Raw genomic sequence first — 18,940 nt, 5'->3', positions numbered from 1 at the left:
AAGAGAAAAGTATAGAGAGACAGAGAAATGGAGAGACAGGGAGAGTGAAGAAAGACATGGAGGGAAGAGAGGGGAGGGGAAGAAAGAGGGAGAAGGGGAGGGAAAAGGGAGGGAGAGGGGAGGGAGAAGGGAGGGAGAGGGAGGGAAAGGGGAGGGAAAGGGGAGGGAGAGGGGAGGGAGAAGGGAGGGAGAGGGAGGGAGAGGGGAGGGAAAGGGGAGGGAGAGGGGAGGGAGAGGGGAGGGAGAGGGAGAACACTTCTCTCAAAGGAAATTCTAAAGGAATATGAGTACTTTCCGAAAATCAAATCAGTTGCCTTTCTCACAAAACTAGTTAAATTAGGGTTTTGGATGTTGACTCCCACTGATATTTCTATTAAAAATGATTTTCTGATCAGGTGCCAGTCTCAACATCTTGGCAAGCCACATGATGAGTTATGATTTCATAAAATGAAGTAGCTTTAAGTGCACTATATGTTATTCATCTTACATCCCTTATGATGTGACTATCCATTAAGAGGAAATGGTGTCTGAAATTCTTCAGTGGACTTGTATTCTGAATCCTCAAAGTTACACTGATAATTTCAGCTCCAAATGAGAGGCAGCATGGTAGAATGTGAGTCATAGTCATACAATGTCAGAATTGAGTTGGAAGGGACTTTGTAGATTGTCTAGTTCTGAGCCATAACTAGAAGTTACTGCACCTGGGACATATTTAATTGAGTAGATTGAAGAGAGCACATCTGGGGAAGGACCTTGGGATGCAAGGTTCTGTGATAGGGAGAGACTCCAAGACAATGTTCCACAATAGGAAGAAAGAGTCCCAGATATTCCTGGTCAGCATAAACTCCAAACATTCTTTCTTGAGAGGTCTCTAGGGGGGAAAGCAGGCCAAGTTAGGGAAAGCTCAGATGCAGTATGGGAAGATCTCCAAAGTCTAGCTTGGCTGACATACACATTGTATTGATGCTCGGTATCTCCAAACAGAAAGTGAGATACTAGTTGCTAGATTTGGCAGCATCATATAAAGCACAGAAAAGTCTTCCCTAATTGGGAACATTTGTTTTGATAAGGAGTTGACTTGTCACCCATGAAGTTCAGGCAAGGACCCTATGGCATGGTGATAACTTGTATTTATAACTAACCCCGTGGGAGGAATTGAGGGGTGAGTTGGCAGGCGAGAGGCACATCAATAGACAAAAGTGAGCCATAAGAGAAGTAATGGGACTGTAGAGATGGTATCCCAGGACTAGACAAGGGAACAGAATAGTGACAAGGCAAAAGATAGTAACTGAAGGAGCACTGTAGGGAACAGTTATGTCCCCCTCAGATGTGAGGGCATAGTCATACCTACCCTAGTTATGGTTCTGATCTAGTCACATTCCTAACTGGACAGATAAGGAAATCATCAAAATAAAACAGTAAGGTTCTACTTGATCACTAGAACATTAATTTCCTTTCTAGGCTTATTGTACTGCTTATCTTTAATTTCACTGGATGGTTCCCAAGTTAGCAATGTCATGGTGCAGAAGAAAGGACAATAGATTCAGAATCAGGAGATTTATGCTCAAAACTAGGTACACAGCATTGTGTGACCAGGGGCAAGTCACAGCCTTTCAAAGGATCTATTCCCTCATCTGTAAAATGAAGAGAATACACTAATCTATCTCCTAAGATTACTCTGAAGAAAATACTTTGCAAAATTTAAAGCACTATATCAACATTAGCTGCTTATCTCATTATCTCTAGAAATAGAAATGCCTTTATCTCAAAGACCATATTAATGGGATCCACCTGATGTCAAGAGATAAGTGCTAGGTGAGAAGAGGAGTAGCCACATTGATTTTAAATTACTCAAGAGAATGTAATTACTCCCCATCATATATTCTATGCTCCAGCCAATATAGGTTTCTTACCACATCACTTATATAAAATTCTGTAGAGGGTCATAGACAGTGGGGGAACTCTGGGTGAGGTTTAAGACCCTTCAGCCCAGAGGGAACCTGCTGACAATGTCTGGTTCAGCTTCCCATCTCCCCTAAGGGCTCTCAGCTTTCTTGAGAAGTCAGAAGGTGGTGATAATCTGTGTTAGGATTGAAGTAGTGGTACCAGGTGGCAAAGAGTGATACCTAGTGGCAAACTACATACAATAGCAAGTTGTTTATGTGGTCCCACATCCAGTATATACTTGGCACATGCCCAGTGTTGTTTTGGTTACATAAGGGTATGAGGGTATATAAGGGTGAAAGAACTGGGAATAAACGGACTCCATATTTCCACCATCATCCAGAGTCCCACATCATCACTTCTCCACTAAGACGGTATATTTTAATCACCCCAGTATGGGGACTCTAGAAAGCACAGTATGTTTTGTCATCCCAACTTGGGGGCTCTAGAAAAAGTCTGCCTCCCATGCCCAAAATGTTCTTCCTCCTCCTTCTCCCTCTGTCCTCCCTTCCCTCCCCTTTTCCTCTTTCATCCTTCCTTTCCTGCCTCCCTCTTTCTCCTCTGCCTTTTTCTCTTTCTCCATCTCTCTCTGTCTCTGTCTCTCTCTCTCTCTCTCTCTCTGTTTCTCTGTCTTTCTCTCTCCTCCCCCTCCTGTGTGTGTGTGTGTGTGTGTGTGTGTGTGTGTGTGTGTGTGTGTGTGTCTGAAACTCTCACATCCTGGTTCAAGACCCAGATCAGGTATATTATCTCAATCTCCTTCAAGGATTTTTTCCTAATTCCCCTAAATTTTTTGTATATTAATTTTGTATATATTCTGGACTGACTTATCTGTAAACACGCATAGTGGACAGGAAACAGGACTTGGGAGTCAGAAAGTCCTGGGTTTAAATCCTGACTAAGACTCTTATTTGTTGTGTGAGCACGGGCAGGTTACTACCTCTTTATATCCAATTTCTTCATTAGGAAAATTGGAGGGGGTGGTTTCTATGGCCTCTGAAGTCATTTACAATTCTAATCTATGATTCTACAAGGAATCCATCCCCCTCAGTCAAGGGCATATTTGTATCCTAGTCATATGGTATATATCAATCAATTGCAAAGAAGCATTTCTGCAACATAAGTACAAAGAATGAAGAAATTACTACTCGTAAAAGAGTTCACATAGTAGGTATTTAATAAATGAATAGCGATTGATTGGAATCTTAAAGGAAACATCAAAATGGCAATAAAATAAAGCTCCAGAGTATAGTTCATCTCTCTGCAGAATGTATTTACTAGTGACCTGAATATATCTGCCTGTAAAGGAGAGCCCATGACAAAAAGAAGTGGCAAGAACCAATGTTTCTGCATTGATCTTTAAATGTATCTTCACTTATCAAAAGTTTTCAGTACAGAACAAATTCTAGCTACCCTGGGGACAAGAAGTACAGAGGAAACAAAAGCGTTTTCAATTCTTCAGTAACTTTGTTAGGCCCACCCAGCTCATGAACACTCTGAAAATTTCTTTTGTCAGCTTCCTACATCTTTGCTCCTCAGTGAATCACAACTAATAGTTTCATCTCTCACAAAGCTGGTGGGTACCAAGGAGGCTATTTCCTTTCTACTTTTTTTCTTTCTTATATCCATTTTCTTCCATGAGCTTCAAAAGATAATCCTAGCTTTGCTGGACCAATTAGAATCTATCCTGCTAGACAAGAAAAAAGTTCAGAAAAAGAGGTCCAACATCTTATCTACTTGCTAATAGGGGAACAGTTCAGTCCAGAGTTTCTTTAACCTAAATATCTCAGACTGCAGCATGAACCAATTTCTTCTTCTTTTGCTTTCAGTAAAGACAGAAAACAAATTTCCTCTGTGTGACTCTGCATAGGCTCACTGCAGTCATTGGTAGACTTTTTCAAGAACAAGCAGAAAGAATGTTACAATGTTTAGAGTTCTGGTTTTGAAAGTCATAGAACTCAGATTCAAATCCCGACTCTGTCACTTAAGTGCCTAATGACTTCAGGCGTCATTTAACTTTGCTGGCACTCCATTATATCATCTATAACAGAAGAGAGTTGGACTAGATGACCCCCGAGAAATCTTCTGTTTTTAAATCTATACTTCAATCCTAGAATCAAACAGAAGAAAAAGCAGATATTCTAACTCTTTTGAATGCTTTTGTAAAATTTGTAAAATTTTTTGTAAAATTAGAGAGGTTTCTGGTTATAGATAATCCTCTTGAATACTATGTCCATTCCAAAACTGTTCATGGGATAATGATCTGCAGGTAACCATTGTGATTGGATATTATGGAAAGTATACAGGAAAAAGTAAGAGGTACCATTATTACATTTAGGAAAGTCTAAGACATATTAAGAAATATACAATCTCTGTCTATATTAAGTCTAAGGTCACATTAAGGAATATATAATAGAAGTCTATATACAAGAGTAAAACTAATAATAACTGGAATATGCCTTTATTCCAATACACATTTGTGGACTACTGCATGTTTGGAAAAAGGAAAATGTAGATTTTTAAAAAGAAATTTCAGGAAGATCATTCTTGTTTTATAATTGTTCAATGAATAGTTGCTTAAATTCAGTAGGTATGGAAATGCATTCCCACAAAATGAAAAAAACCAAATGGACAAAAAAAAGTGCAGACTAATAGGAAGATCTGTAGATGGGCACTAAGCTAAGCTCATAATAGAATAGAAGGAAACAAATAGGCTGAATTACATTTGAGAAATTCCTTCAGTTTCCATTGTCTTGAATTATCCTTTGCTCTCAAACCCATATTCTTTTTAAAAAATATATTTTTTCAGTGTTGCTATATGGCTATGGATCATGGAACACCACAATCTCCAAAGAATCAATGTTTTAGATGATGAAAAGGGCAACTGAGAGATGGATGGTGGGTATAAGTAGCTGTAGCATATTTCCAATGATGACCTATGCAAAATAAGTAATATAAAGAATGTCATCCAGGAAATGCATGATTGGAAGAGGAAGTGGGCAAGTCATTTAATGAATGCAAAAGATCATCTTGTTATAAATGATGGGTCATGTGTTATATTAAGGTGGTACTCATGAAATGTAAAACAGCCTTTAGCACGGTGGCAGATTGTCAAAGAAGGATTTGCAAACAAGTGTCACACAGCCACTAAAGTGATTGATTTTCCAAAAATCACCCTCACTTCTACTCAATAAACTCAATTGGCACTCTATTATCTCTATGATCAAATGAACTTCTTTGGCATTTAAAACATTTTAAAACCTGTCCTACTGCTACTATTCCAGTCTCCTTTTACATTCTTTTTTTCTATATATTCTAAGGTTCATCCATAATTGAATACTTGTTGTCCCTCATGCATGATGTTTCATCTCTATTCTGTGTATGTTTTCCCTCCTCACTTCTGATCCTTGGGGCTCCTGACTTCCTTAGACTTTTTCTGTTACCTCTGTGAATACTGCCTTTCCACATAAGTATGACTTCAATAACCCTTTTATCTAACTTCCCACAATGCCAGGAAGATAAATAATAATAATAAATGCTTGTGGATTGACTGATGAAAGATATGCATGAGTCTCACTGAAGTGTCCTCTTAATGAGATCACAAATCCACTGACATATTAAAGCTACTATTAAATATCTAACATGTATAAGAGAGTATGCTAGGTTCTGATTATACACGGATAAATAGAATACAACCCATATCCCCAAGGACAATCTCAAAGAAAAGCCTTGCTAGTTCCTTTAACTTGAGCCTATCTTATAAATATAATTCAGTATAATGCAGAAGGTATCTCTTATTTTGTGTGCCAAGTATTTTATTTTAATCTTAAAACTAGATCAAGAAAGAATATGAAAGATAGAAGGTGACTGATTTAAGAAGGTGATTGAATCCAATAACTAAAAATAATAACAGGTTTTTAGTGTCCATTGACTGAAGAGTGTACCTGTTAGCTGAGAGAGAGGAAGTAAAGGTAATAAAAAAATATGAAGGGAGAAAGTTTTCAGGAGGCAAAAGATCAGTCTAGGAGGATTCATGAAACAACATGGGAAAGCCAGGTTCAGAAAGAAGAAACATGGAAAGCTAGCCTCTTGGTCATTGATTACAAGAGCTGTAAGTGAAAATGTAATTTCATTGCCAAGGGCAGAATTAGCCACTATAATCTGGCAAGGCGATTTAATTCAGGCAAATCAATCTGAAATAGAAATGACAAGCTAGAGGGTGGTGGGAACAGAAAGACAGAGAGAAAAACATATTTGAGAAAGAAAAAAACATCTAAAAAGGAAAAGTAGGAAATAAAAGCATACAGGCCCAGAACATTGAGTTATTTAGCAGAAAAAGATGGAGATATAATGCCTAAAGAGGAGCTGAATCTAGTAGATCAGAAATACTATTGCTCCAGGTTCACAACCAACAAGTCTTGTAGCTTATCAGTAATAGCTCAGGAAATGAGAACTTGATTGGGATGTGCTATAGGACCTTGGGCTCCCAAAAATTATAGCTTAGTGTTGGAGAAATAAGCAGAAATACTAAACATGTTTGTAAGTGAATCAAGTCACAGCTGATTCCATCAAGCTGAAAGGATTTTGACTTGAGGATCAATGATGGACTGTCCATCTGCTATCTAATAACCAGCCCGGTGATGTTCAGAGTTGTTTATCACCAAAAGGAAACTTTTTGAGCCATGCAATGCATAAAAACTCTCCACTAACACATGCAGGTACTCTGATGGACATCATTAGAAAGGGGGCCCTCACAGTGATGAACTAACAAACTCCCCAAATTACTGAAGTAATATCCTATTGTATCTATTTCTCTTTAATGTTTAGCAATAAATCTTTAGAGAAAAAAACAACTAGAGTTATGTAATCTTTTCAGGGAACATATCCTAAGAGAAAAGGGAAAATAGCTGAATTGAAATCTATAAACTTAGAAGTAGTAGGAGCTCAATTTAGAAATAAGAGATAAAGCAGTAAACACGCACACACACACACAAACACACACACACACACACACACACACACACACACACAGAAAGGCACCAGCAAACCAAGTGTGGTTTATGATGAAGCATATGAAGAATGAAAGAATGGTACTCCATGGAATCTCAATGGTCCTTGGTACCTGTGGAATCATAAACAGAAAAGACAAATAACATAATAAAAAGTTAAAAGTGATAAGTGAAGCAGAGAGGCATAAAAGCTATGAGAGTTAGGAGAGACAGAGCAGGAAAGGCTTTATAGAAGATATGGCATCGAGCTGACCCTTGAACAGAAAGGATTTCAACAGAGATAGAGGCAGTGAAGAAGAATAGATACCAGCTATAACAGAAAAGCAGAAACAAACTATAAGGTCAGGAGCAGGTAGCTATGTTTAAAGGATGGTGAACAATCTACTTTGGTTGCTACATTGAACGTTTAAAGGGTTGTGGGAGATATGGCAGATTTGGGAGCATAAGATAACTGGGGATGGCCTTGAATGCTAGATTGGAATTTAGTTGGAAAGGCCTCACATGCTTTAGGTTGCAGTGGCAAAACTGATGATAATACTTCTTTTAATTTCATATCCATTGATAAAATTGTATTATTTCCTGCTGTTAAATATATATATATATATATATATATATATATATATATATATATATATATATATATATATATATATATATATATATATATATATATATATATTTTTTTTTTTTTTTTTATTTCCAGGGATTTGGGGTATGCTGGAGCATACCACGTTTGAGAGAGCTGATTGTTAAATTTTCAAGATGAATATTTGCATCTCAAAAATCAGCATTTGATGCAGATCAGAGTATGTTTTATTCTTTCACTGACTGTCTAGACTTAAAGAAGTATTATCATTGAAGATGAAAAATAAAAGTATGTGTGCATATATTTGGGGGGAGGTGGAGTGCTATAAGGCACTAGATCATCACTGTAATGTTCTATAAATATTTCTTGAACTCAGCAGAAATCTAGTAGTAGAATTCTCAGTGAATTTAAGTCATCACCAGACTGGAGGCCTTGTGACTAAAGGCACAACAACAACAATTACTGATATTTATATTGTTCCTTAAAGTAATGTAACTCATTTATCTTAGCTAAACCTCACAAGAGCCCCCTGCCCCTCCTTTCCTGAAATTACATTTTATTTAATTTTTGGGGGGGATGTTATTTTTGTGTTAATGTTTTAATCTTCAACTTTTAGCACAATGTCTGGTAAATAATAAACACCTAATAAATATTTGCTGATTGGTTTCTTGATGTTGCTTCCTCCTATAAAATAAGCTACTTGAAGACAGAGATTATCTCATTTTCATATCTGTATCCTTGGCACAATGGAGGGATTTAATAGGTCACCACTGATTAATTACATTCAGGGTATCATTTATCTAATCTTGTCTCTGGGAATATGAGATCTGATAGGACTAAAAAATATTTGATTTCCTTAGGAGATATCAAGGAGAGTCCTATGACTGACAGCCATCTCACAATCACCCTTCCCCTCCTGCCCAGCCTGCCCTCCCCTCAGCCCAAAACACAAAAATCGTTTTTATGCTCACCAAACTGTCACGAATGAAGGGGATGGACAGGAGCCTCCGCACCCCATTCTCCACTGTCACTCCTACCCAGTTCAGCACTGCCCAACACCATAGATAGTCATGTCCACCATGCCAGTAACTCACAAATGCAAAAGTCATTGCTGTGGAAAAGAGCATTCCTAACACTCCCTGGCGCGAGCCTCCCATTGGGATATAGATGTATCTGTGGAAACAAGAGAGAGAAAGATATACACATTCATCCATTTATACCTTTACACTCAACTCCTGGGTAGCAAGTATGAGTTTTGAATGATGAAGCAGCTGGTGGCTCAGTGCATAGAGGACCAGATCTGGAGTCAGGAAGACCCAAGTTCAAATCTAGTCTCAGATACTATCAGTTCCATGGCTTTGGGGAAGATATTAAACCTCTGACTCAGAATGGGGATCATAATAGCACCTATGTCCCAGATTTGTTGTGAGGTTCAAATGAGATGATACTTGTAAAGCAATATACACAGTGACTGGCACATGGTAGGTGCTTTATAAATGCTAACTCTCATCATCATTGTAACTAATACTTTTATAGTGATCTACATGTTATCTCATTTAACCTGCACAACAATTCCTATGAGGGAATATATCATCATTTCATAAATGAGGAAACTGAAGACAGGTTATATAATTTGTCAATAAGTGACCAAGGCAGGATTCAGGTCTGTCAGACATCAAGACAAGTCTCTACCCAATAACTACTTAGTTGCGCAGTTGTATTCAAGGTACTTCATGAAGTTCTAGGAAGACAGAATTCAGATTCAATCATTATGCTTTATACTATAACATATTTAACATGTATAAGACTGCCTGTCATCTAGGGGAGGGGGTGGAGGGAGGGAAGGGAAAAGTCAGAACAGAAGTGAGTACAAGGGACAATGTTGTAAAAAAAATTACCCATGCATATGTTCTGTCAATAAAAAGTTATAATAAAAAAGTGAAAAAAGTTATGAATTTATAGTCTACCAAGGGGATAATACATACATGATAAATAGAGTACCCAATAATATGTAAATCCACTAGACTTCTACAAAAAGTGGTAAATGAAGTCTGAGGGAGGAAAGTTAAAGTATGAGAAGTGAAAAAAATACAGAACTTGAAAAGTTGGAGATTTTCTATGTAATTTTACAGTAGGCATTGAAAAAACTGTTCTTGAATCAAACTGAACTCAGGAAGAGGCTAGCTTTAAATTATTATTAGTGATATTTCATGTGGGATTCATGCCTTGAGTAGAAATTGAAGGATGAAAAAAAGCACTTATCAACTATTTACTTTGTGCTAGACAACTTTAACTTTAGAGTCTTTTCTAACTCTAAAATTATGATGAATATATGACCTGTCAATCCTTTCACTTCACAGATGAAAAAGCATTGCTGGAGATTGCTAGAGAGCCTTCTAACCAGAGATGGAATGAAAGAGAAGGAGGTCTGAGCCAATCTTATCCTCCCAGGCAAGTTGTTTAGAAGTGGGCAATGAACCCAAAAGTAAAAAAAAAGCAAGACTAAAGCCAGCAGGTACTCCATGTGATAAAGGCACCAACCAAAAATGTACTCTAAGTGAATGACCATGAGGCTGTGATCTAACACAGGATCAGCTACTGGAATTCATTCTGGTGTCAAAGTATCCTTAGAATTTTGCCAGGAAGATACTAGGATCCCAGAACTTGAAAAAGTTATGAATTCTTTCCAGAAATCATCTCAACTCTCCATTACAACTTTGTAGCCAATTTTCAACCACCAAGTTCTACCCTTGTTAGCATTTCTCTATTGCACTTCCTTGACACGCTCTCTTCTTTCTAGTGTTGTTAGACTCCTTAAGTTTGAGAGAGAATACAACATTCTCTCAAGGAATATTATATTTCTAATATGGAAGGAATAAAAAGGGTTCCTTTCATTTTCTCCTTTCAAAAACAAGAACATTCTGAATATAGATATATATATATATATATATATAGGTATATAGATATAGATATAGATATATAGATATAGATATAGATGTAGGAAGTGTGGGTTCAAAGCTAACTCAGCCACTGAGGGGCTGAGCAAGTCACTTATCTTCTCTCTGACTCAATTTCCTTCTCTGTAAAGTGAGCATTATCATCCTCCAATAGTTATTGTGTGAATAAAATGAGATAATATTTGTAAAGTACTTTGCAAACCATAAAGCACTATATAAAGGCTAGTGATTATTGTTAATATGTAAAATATATAGAATTACATAGGAAACTAGTTAAATTTAAATGCAGTTACCAAAATATTTTTAAAACAAGTTCATAAACTCGATCTAAAGAAAACCTGCTTTTAAAAAATTCCTCTATTGATTTTCCCCCCACCAAATTTCTCTGATTTAAAATTCAAGCTTTTGTGTATTCTTTTTTTTCAAAGTGAAGGCACACTTTAAAGTTTTAAAGCTATTCATATAATCAGAACTTCTATACTACTGGTGCATGAAGCTTGCAAAGAAAGTCCAGTTCCCCAAAGGGGGCATGTTTCTATGGTGTAAAGAAGAAGCAGTGAATCTGATAACCATATGAATATCATTTTAAGTGTCTAGACAATGCAGTTATGTCACTTTCCTTTCTATATGATAACTAAGAGAAAACTCAGAAAATTCATTTTATTCTAGGAACCAATCAATAATAGTTTTCCAGGAGCACTGAACTGTGCTGATTTAGAGCCCCAAAACTGGTCTAGTCCTCAACCAAAAGATGAACATCTACCTGTCTTTACTTAACTTCTAGAAGGTAGCAAGTACAACGGAACACTTGGTGATGACATCAATAAAGTAATAAGTTTATGTTACAAATGTTCCCAAGTCTGGGATCAATATAAACAATAATATACCTTTGCATGATTATGTGCATATGGAGAGGAGTGGAAGTCTTATAACAGTAGGAATTTGGAGATTTATAGAACCTAAATGCAAAATGCAATAGAATTACCCTGGGATTTAAAGTCAAACAAAAAACAACTGTTTCAGTGGCAGTCCTGCCATCTACTATCAATGGGACCTCACTTTTCCATCTCTTTGAAACTCAATTGTCTTGTATGCAATATTAGAAGGGTGGACTAGATGATGTTTAAGGGTTCTTTCCTTCAATGAATTATCTTCATTTCACAATGTAATCAATCATTCCCATGGCCGAACTTTTCACGTAAGAAAAAAAATTAATGCATTTCTTCCTATCAACTGGGTGACTTTAAGGTTAAGCACAAGCTTAACTAAATTCAGCAAGAGAAAACATCATGAATTAGCTCTTGATTCACATTTCTAAAGATGAATTTGGTGGAGAAGAGAAGATTCTCAGATACAAATTCTCAGATACAAGAAACTCCAGAATACTTTCCACGGGCTAGGACACAATAAGGATTTGGGATTAAGAGAAGGACTTCATCTGGAATAAATCCATTGCATAAAGGCCATGAGAGCCCTCTGATAATTTAATATAACTAATTATTCTATTAAAAGAGGTGCTAAGTTCATATGTTTCTGCTGCTAAAAAATAAAAAAATAAAAAATACAAGAGCTGTCAGTGCTCTCTCAATTTTTCTGCCCTAGGGCAAAGCCCTGGTCACTTCACAGCTGTTAATATGGCTCTGAGATGTCCCATATTCCCAAAGACAGGGTCACTGTCTCCCTTGGCCTGCACTAAATAGGCATGTCTAGAGCATATGCTTCCTGATTACATTTATATTTAGTTTTGACCCTTTTAGAATCCATAGATTCACAGAATGATAAACTCCTCTAAAGATGAACCACTACAGATTGTCTTAAAGATATATCATTTACTTAATTGAACTACACTTCAAGGATAAAGTCAGCTCTCCAAATTGCATCTAACAATGGAACCAATTGCAGATCCTCTTGCAGTTCACTTCTATCTGGAGAAAGCAATATCCTGCCATTTGTTGTTAGGAAAAGATTCAAGTAGTGAAGTACTCATTTCTCTTTATGCTTCTGTGATATTGTTCTCTCCTACTTCTATCCATCTGACTAGTCTTCTTCAGTTTCCTTTGCTGGCTATTCATCTAGATCACATGTGCTAATATAAGAGTCCCCAAGTCCTGGGCCTGCTGCTTCTCCCTCCATACTATTTCATAACAAAAATCTCAGAAAATTACTTTTATTCTTCCATCTAATCAATTATTTTCCCTCTCAATACTGAGTTATGTTAGTTTAGACTTTGAAAATGGATCTAACCTAAATGAGGAATGTATATCTGTCTTTATTCAACTTCTGAAAGTGAGAAAGCACAACAGAATATCTGATAATAATAATTTATCAACTCCCATGGATTCAATTGTTTTGCGAACATACTTAACCAGCCCTCCTGAAGTATCCAACTGCCTACTGGACATCTAGAACTGGATGTCTTGCAAACATCTTAAATTCAACATATCCAAATTGAACTCAATGTCTCCCCACCCTCAACTCTCCCCTTTTCCTATGTTCTGTGAAAGGTACCATCCTCCTGTCTCAAAACACAGATCCTTTTCAATTACTCCCTCTCTTACTCCCATATCTGATCAATTGCCAATCCTATCATTTCTATGTTCATAGCATTTCTCAACTAGCCCACCTTCTCTCCTTTAATTTTGCCCCTATTCTAGTGTTGATTAAACTTCTTGATGATTCTCCCATCTTCAAGTCTCTCCCCACTCTTAATCCAGCATTTATTCAGTTATTAAACTAATCTTCCTGAGGAACAAATCTGACTGTTTCTGAGTTATTCAATTAACTCTTGTGATCCTTGTTATCTCTAGGATCAAACATAAAATCCTGTTGTGACCCTGGATATCTTAGAATCAGCCAGAGTCAGGATCAGCAAAAGTCTTTATTCTATTTCTTTTGGAGTCGCTCTCAGGGGATTAGATATAGGAATCTCTACACCTCCTCACTCTCTCTCTACCGACTAAGAATGAATCCCTCCTCCTACTCCACCCATTGATCTTTCCTCCTTTCTCTTACCACACCTACAGATCGAGCCAGCACCAGTAGAGTAGGGCCATCCTCCAAACATGTTAATAGAGAATTGTCTAATTGGTAATTGCTGGTTACTTTGCATCTAGGTCAAGTACATCCTTTTAGCCCTTTACAAAATCCCCTGTTTGGCTTACATAAATCTTCCTTAACTTGACCCCTTCCTTCCTTTTCAGTGTTTCTAAACCTAATTCCCTTCCACTCCCCAAAACTGCAAACTAGTAATATTGACCTCCTTAGAGTTCCTCACAAAAGACATCTCCCAACTCTTGTGTTTTCACTGACTAGACCCTATGCATGGAATTCTCTCTCTCCTCATCTCTGTTCCTACCTTTCCTGGATTCCTTCAAGTCCCAACTAAAATATCACCTTCTGCAAAAAATACCTCCTGATATCCATTAAGGAAAATGCCTTCTCTCTGGTGATTTCCTCCAATTTATCCTGTCTATATCTTATTTATACACATATTTACATATTATCACACACACCCCCAACTAGATTGTTAATGTCTTAGATTTTTCTTTTGAATTTTTCTATATCCCCAGTAGTTAGCATAATGCCTGGTGAGAGCATTAAATGCTAGTTGACTGACCTCCCCAATTACTGAGTCATCAGGTCTAATTAGCAATTGGCAAGAAACTGCACCAAGACAGAATTGTATCACAGAGTATTAAAACTGAAAGAAATCTGAGACATCATTTAATTCAACTTGCTTATTTTATAAATTGAAACAACTGAAGTCCAAAGAGTTGAAATTATATATCTCCCTCCAAGAATTAGAAACTCACCTGTCAAAGCCGTAAGGGCTACAAAGTTATCTTTTTTCCTACAGTCTTAGGCTTCACCTCATAGTTAGGAAAGCTTACTAGGTTGATGTTCAGTGCTCGAATTCTATCTCCTTATTTAATCAATATCTAAATAATCTTCCCCTACCAGACACATAGGAAGTGGTGAAAGGAGTGTCCTTTGAGTGATTAATGGAGTTCCTCCCCTCATATAAAAAAAGAATTATTCAACCCAAGGCCCAGTTCCCAAAAAGAAGTCTCTTTCTTCAAAGTAACTCCTCTCTGGATAGTTAATAAGACCTTAATTCCATAATTCAACCAGGATCTCTTAAGTGTCTATTCTGTTCAAGGAACTGGGAACACAAAGACCAAAAACAAAAAATAAAACATCAAACTCAGTTCATCTTCAAGAATCTTACATTTATTCTGAATTCCTTGTAGGAATTGTCATTTCATTTATAATCTCCACATTGCTAGCTGCCATATTCCTTTCCTTCTGGTACTGAGGGAGGAAAAATAGGCATTTGACACTGGGTCAATCCTCCTGGACATGCCCCCTCTGCCTGTCCAAGATCTAAGACAGAATTAAGACTTTAAAACACTTGTACTAGCAAGGAAAACAAGGCAAAAATCACCAAACCTATAAAAATTACTAAATTGTAGAGATCAAGAATCCATTCCTGATATTCTCTTCATCTGACTTTAAAGACCTGAAAAATCTCTCAGACAAAACTAGCTCCCATCCCCATCTTAATAACATCTGTTGTTGTCTCCACATGCCTAATCTTGGAATCCTTTCCAGCTCTAAATCCATGGTCTTTTGATATGTCGTTTTTTCTGAGAAGAATCTTGCTTGGTCTATGTCTACTCAAAATTTTAGTGCACACTTGATTTCAGCTTCTCTTTCTCTAGGTCTTGAGATGCTACTGGCTCCTCCCACTTTTAATGTCATCATTTTTCAAAACCATTATGTTGATATATTATAAAGATTTATCAAAATTCCCTTCAATTAACACAGAATCCACCAAATTCCACAGAGTGACTCAAATCTCATATTGCTTTTCTCAACCTAAAAGAACAATAGGACATAAAGGATATATATATATATATATATAGATATATATATATATATAAAATCTTATTCATACATAATTTCTATCCAAAAATGTGAGAGATTATTTCTTTTCACTATGTTTGACACTATATGAAGTTATTAGTGCCCAAACGGGAGTGTTGGACCATTAACACCACAGACTTCAACATCAGAAAGAGGAAGAACTAGCCTTAGAGCCAGTATATAAAAACTATAGTTGTATATAGTTTATATAGTAGTGAGATTACATGTGGTTTTCTATTTTATTTTGGCTTATAAACTGCTTGGAGCTTTCCTAGGTACTGACCAAAATAACCTAAACCCAGAAGGAAGGTGCAGTAACTTGAAGCTACTTCAAGATAATAGTTTGTATTTGGATGGACTTTATTTCAAACGTACAGCTGATCTATTACAGAAATCCCTAATCCTATATATATGTTTGGTAGCAAACTAGACATTGCCTAAAATCAAATCTCTCAATCTTAAAGAAAAATGATAAGCTAACAACCAGTTGTTAGTAGGGAAGGGAGAAGGGCCAGGGGACTAGAGGGTAGGAAAGCATGTAATATACTCTTAACATCAAGTCTGTTTCATGTCACTCATAAAGGGATTTTAATAAGTATAGCCAGCAGTTGGTTAATTGGAGACTGTAATTTTTATAGTCTCCAGGAGACCATGAGAGGTCGACTTTCAAAAGATTTAGTACATTTTGCACTATGCAATTCTTAGTCATTTCAGTGTAAGATGCAGGATGTAATCTTATATTCCTCTTTGAAAATTTGCCCATAAAAAAACATTGTGTCCTACTTGGCAAACAGAGTGATATGAAATTTATGAAACAGAAATTAAACTCAACTATATTTACTAATATTTAAGATACCAGATTTGTTTAATTGGATGTCAACATTAAAAGAACACATCATATGTCTCCATTACTTATGGTTGGTGGGTCAGCTACTGGCTTGTGCTGAGGTTGTTTCAAGATCAAACTTATTATAAGTCAAGCTATTTTGCCCAAGAATATCGTGATTTTCCAACCTCATTTATAAAGTCAGTCACCTTTTAGGGTACAGTCTGTGGCTAGGGAACAATGTTTCTCAAAAATATATTCTTTTTCTGCACATGAAGGACAGAAAGACAAAATGAAGAGCTTGACTAGATCACTTAATCTAGTCACTACAACTGCAAGAAAACAAAAACAAAAAGAAAATATTTCATGGCACATTCCTTAAGTACCATCTTTCTATGCAAGAGACATCAAAATTCTGTCACTGACAACCAACTTTTCTGGATAGAATTCCTTCATAGATCAAAAGCATTGGGGTGGGGGGGATGTTGGGTGATCTGATTTGTTTTCCAAACAACTTCTATTACACATAAACATTAAACTTGAAATTTTTCTTCTACATTGAAGATAGATTCATGTCAACAAACATTTATTTACTAAGCACTTCCTCCTACATATACTGTGCTAGACAATAGATATATAAAGATAATTTTTTAAAAAGTCCTAACCTCATTGAGCTTACCTATCCTGAAGAATATAAAATGAAAGTAAATGAAAACTAATTTGAGGAGGGAGAGAGGATTAACATCTGAGATTAGGACAGGTTTCATGGAGGAGATAGAATCTGAGTTTAAATTCAACAGAAGCTAGGGATTATCAGCAAAGATGAAGAAGGGGTGTATTACAAATATGGTTTACAGACTTTGCAAAAACACCAAGACAGAAGATAATATGCTGTTCCCTGAACTTAGATTAGTTCAGCTATAATACTTTCTATTGAATTGATGCTTCATTTTTGTAGTGGCATCTGAATAGATACCTATCAGGTGGAGAATGACTGAATAAATCATGTTATATAAATGTTATAGAATATTATTGTTCTGTAAGAAATGGCCAACGGGATGAATACAGAGAGGCTTGGAGAGACTTACATGAGCTGATGCTAAGTGAAATGAGCAAAACTAGGAAATCATTATACATGGCAACAACAAGATAATACGATGAAGTCATGATAAATTCTGTTAATGGAATGTTATTTCAATCTAAGAAGTAATGAAAGTGAAAGATTGAGAGAAATCTGAAAATATTTGTATGAGTAAAGTAAACAGAACAAGGCCAATTTTTATAAACAATAACAATACTATAAAAAAAGAAAAACTTAAGAACTTTGATCAGTGTAAATAACCAAGCATGATTCCAGAAAATTGTTAATTAAGAATTATTTCCACCTCTTTACAGAAAGGTGACAGATTGTAGATTCAGAATAAGGTATGCATTTCCCAAAATGATAAATATATGAATTTCTTCTACTTAACCATACATTTTTGTTACAAGAGAAAGCTTTCATTTTGACGGCTAAGGAAGATGATGGTAAAGACTGCAGGTGGTAGTGATTCTGATGCAAAAGAGCAACAAACCAAACCAAAAATATAAATAAAACCCTTAAAACACACTGAAGCACTGAGAGACCAGGAGGAAATTCAGAATGGAATATATACAAGCAAAGCAGAGTTGATATTGCCATGTTAAATTTAAGATATATTTTTGAGAAAAGCTGTATATAAGAGATTGTACTTCACATATGCTTCTTCTTTTCCTGTTCTTCATATGTGGAAATGATTGCATTTTTGTAATTTTTGTCAAGAATAAATAAAGAAAATAAATTTAAAGTGACTACATAAAGACCTGAGCTTGTTTGCTGTTAAAAAAACAAAACAAAACAAAACAAAACAAAACACCACCCAAAGAACCTTTCATAATCAAATAAGTAAATATTGTTATTGTAGTTTTGCTAAGCAGAGCTCTCTATTGTACTGATTATTTGTTCTATTTCTTTTCTGTAAATAATCACAACTTTCTCACCATTTCACAAGTTACTGTTTTAACAAGTTTAGTCACTGAATAAATTTCAGAGTTGGTCTTCAGTTACTCTCCAAAAAGTATATTCTATTCTAGGAAGGCAGGAATGTATAAAGGAGAATTAAGTATCATAATAATGTTCTACTTCTATCTATTATGCTTCTAATTCATCTTCTGTGTTCTGAGAACATATCAAAACCTCAGCTTTTCCCAGGGCAACCAGATGCACATTTATTTCTGGAGTTATAAATAAGCACCATATGAGATGGTAACTTTGGAGATATGTACAGAGGAGGAAAGGGAATTGTGTAGTGTTTAGCATCATGCCAATGAGATTAATCACTAATAAAAAGACCCTGGAAGTCTCTGCTTAATAACCAGAAAGACTTCCTGGCAATCTTCCTGTCTTCCTCTCTCCCTCCTGAGTAATTTTAAAAGCAATGACAAGTTTCTTAGGGTCTCAAAAGAATGGGAATAAGACATAAAAAAAGCTAGAGATGGTAGGGGTATCACCCAGGCTGTTTCTTAGACTGCTCTCTATGGTACCGTAGCATCTCAAATCCTGGAAGCCTAAATATTCTGACTTATCAGAAACTCTATTGCTAAATTATCTCTCTTATGCCTTCTTTGTACAATCTCTTCCAATCTCTTTCCCTCCCACCCAACACCCTTTGTTGTC

At 36.2% G+C, this 18,940-nt stretch overlaps 1 protein-coding gene across 7 annotated transcripts in view; it reads right to left on the bottom strand.

The window, feature by feature from the left end:
- The window catches only part of HHAT (hedgehog acyltransferase), a 465,338-nt gene that overhangs the window by 152,485 nt on the left and 293,913 nt on the right, over positions 1-18,940 (bottom strand). For all 7 annotated transcript variants that reach the window (XM_074309063.1, XM_074309065.1, XM_074309062.1 and 4 more), the window contains one exon: positions 8,508-8,709. In XM_074309063.1, the coding sequence (XP_074165164.1) occupies positions 8,508-8,709 (202 nt within the window). The remainder of the gene's footprint in view (positions 1-8,507; positions 8,710-18,940) is intronic.

The sequence above is a fragment of the Sminthopsis crassicaudata genome, chromosome 4 (assembly GCF_048593235.1).
Source record: "Sminthopsis crassicaudata isolate SCR6 chromosome 4, ASM4859323v1, whole genome shotgun sequence".
NCBI lineage: Eukaryota > Metazoa > Chordata > Mammalia > Dasyuromorphia > Dasyuridae > Sminthopsis > Sminthopsis crassicaudata.
The sequence above is the reverse complement of the archived record's forward strand: the minus strand, read 5'-3'. Positions and strand labels throughout refer to the sequence as shown.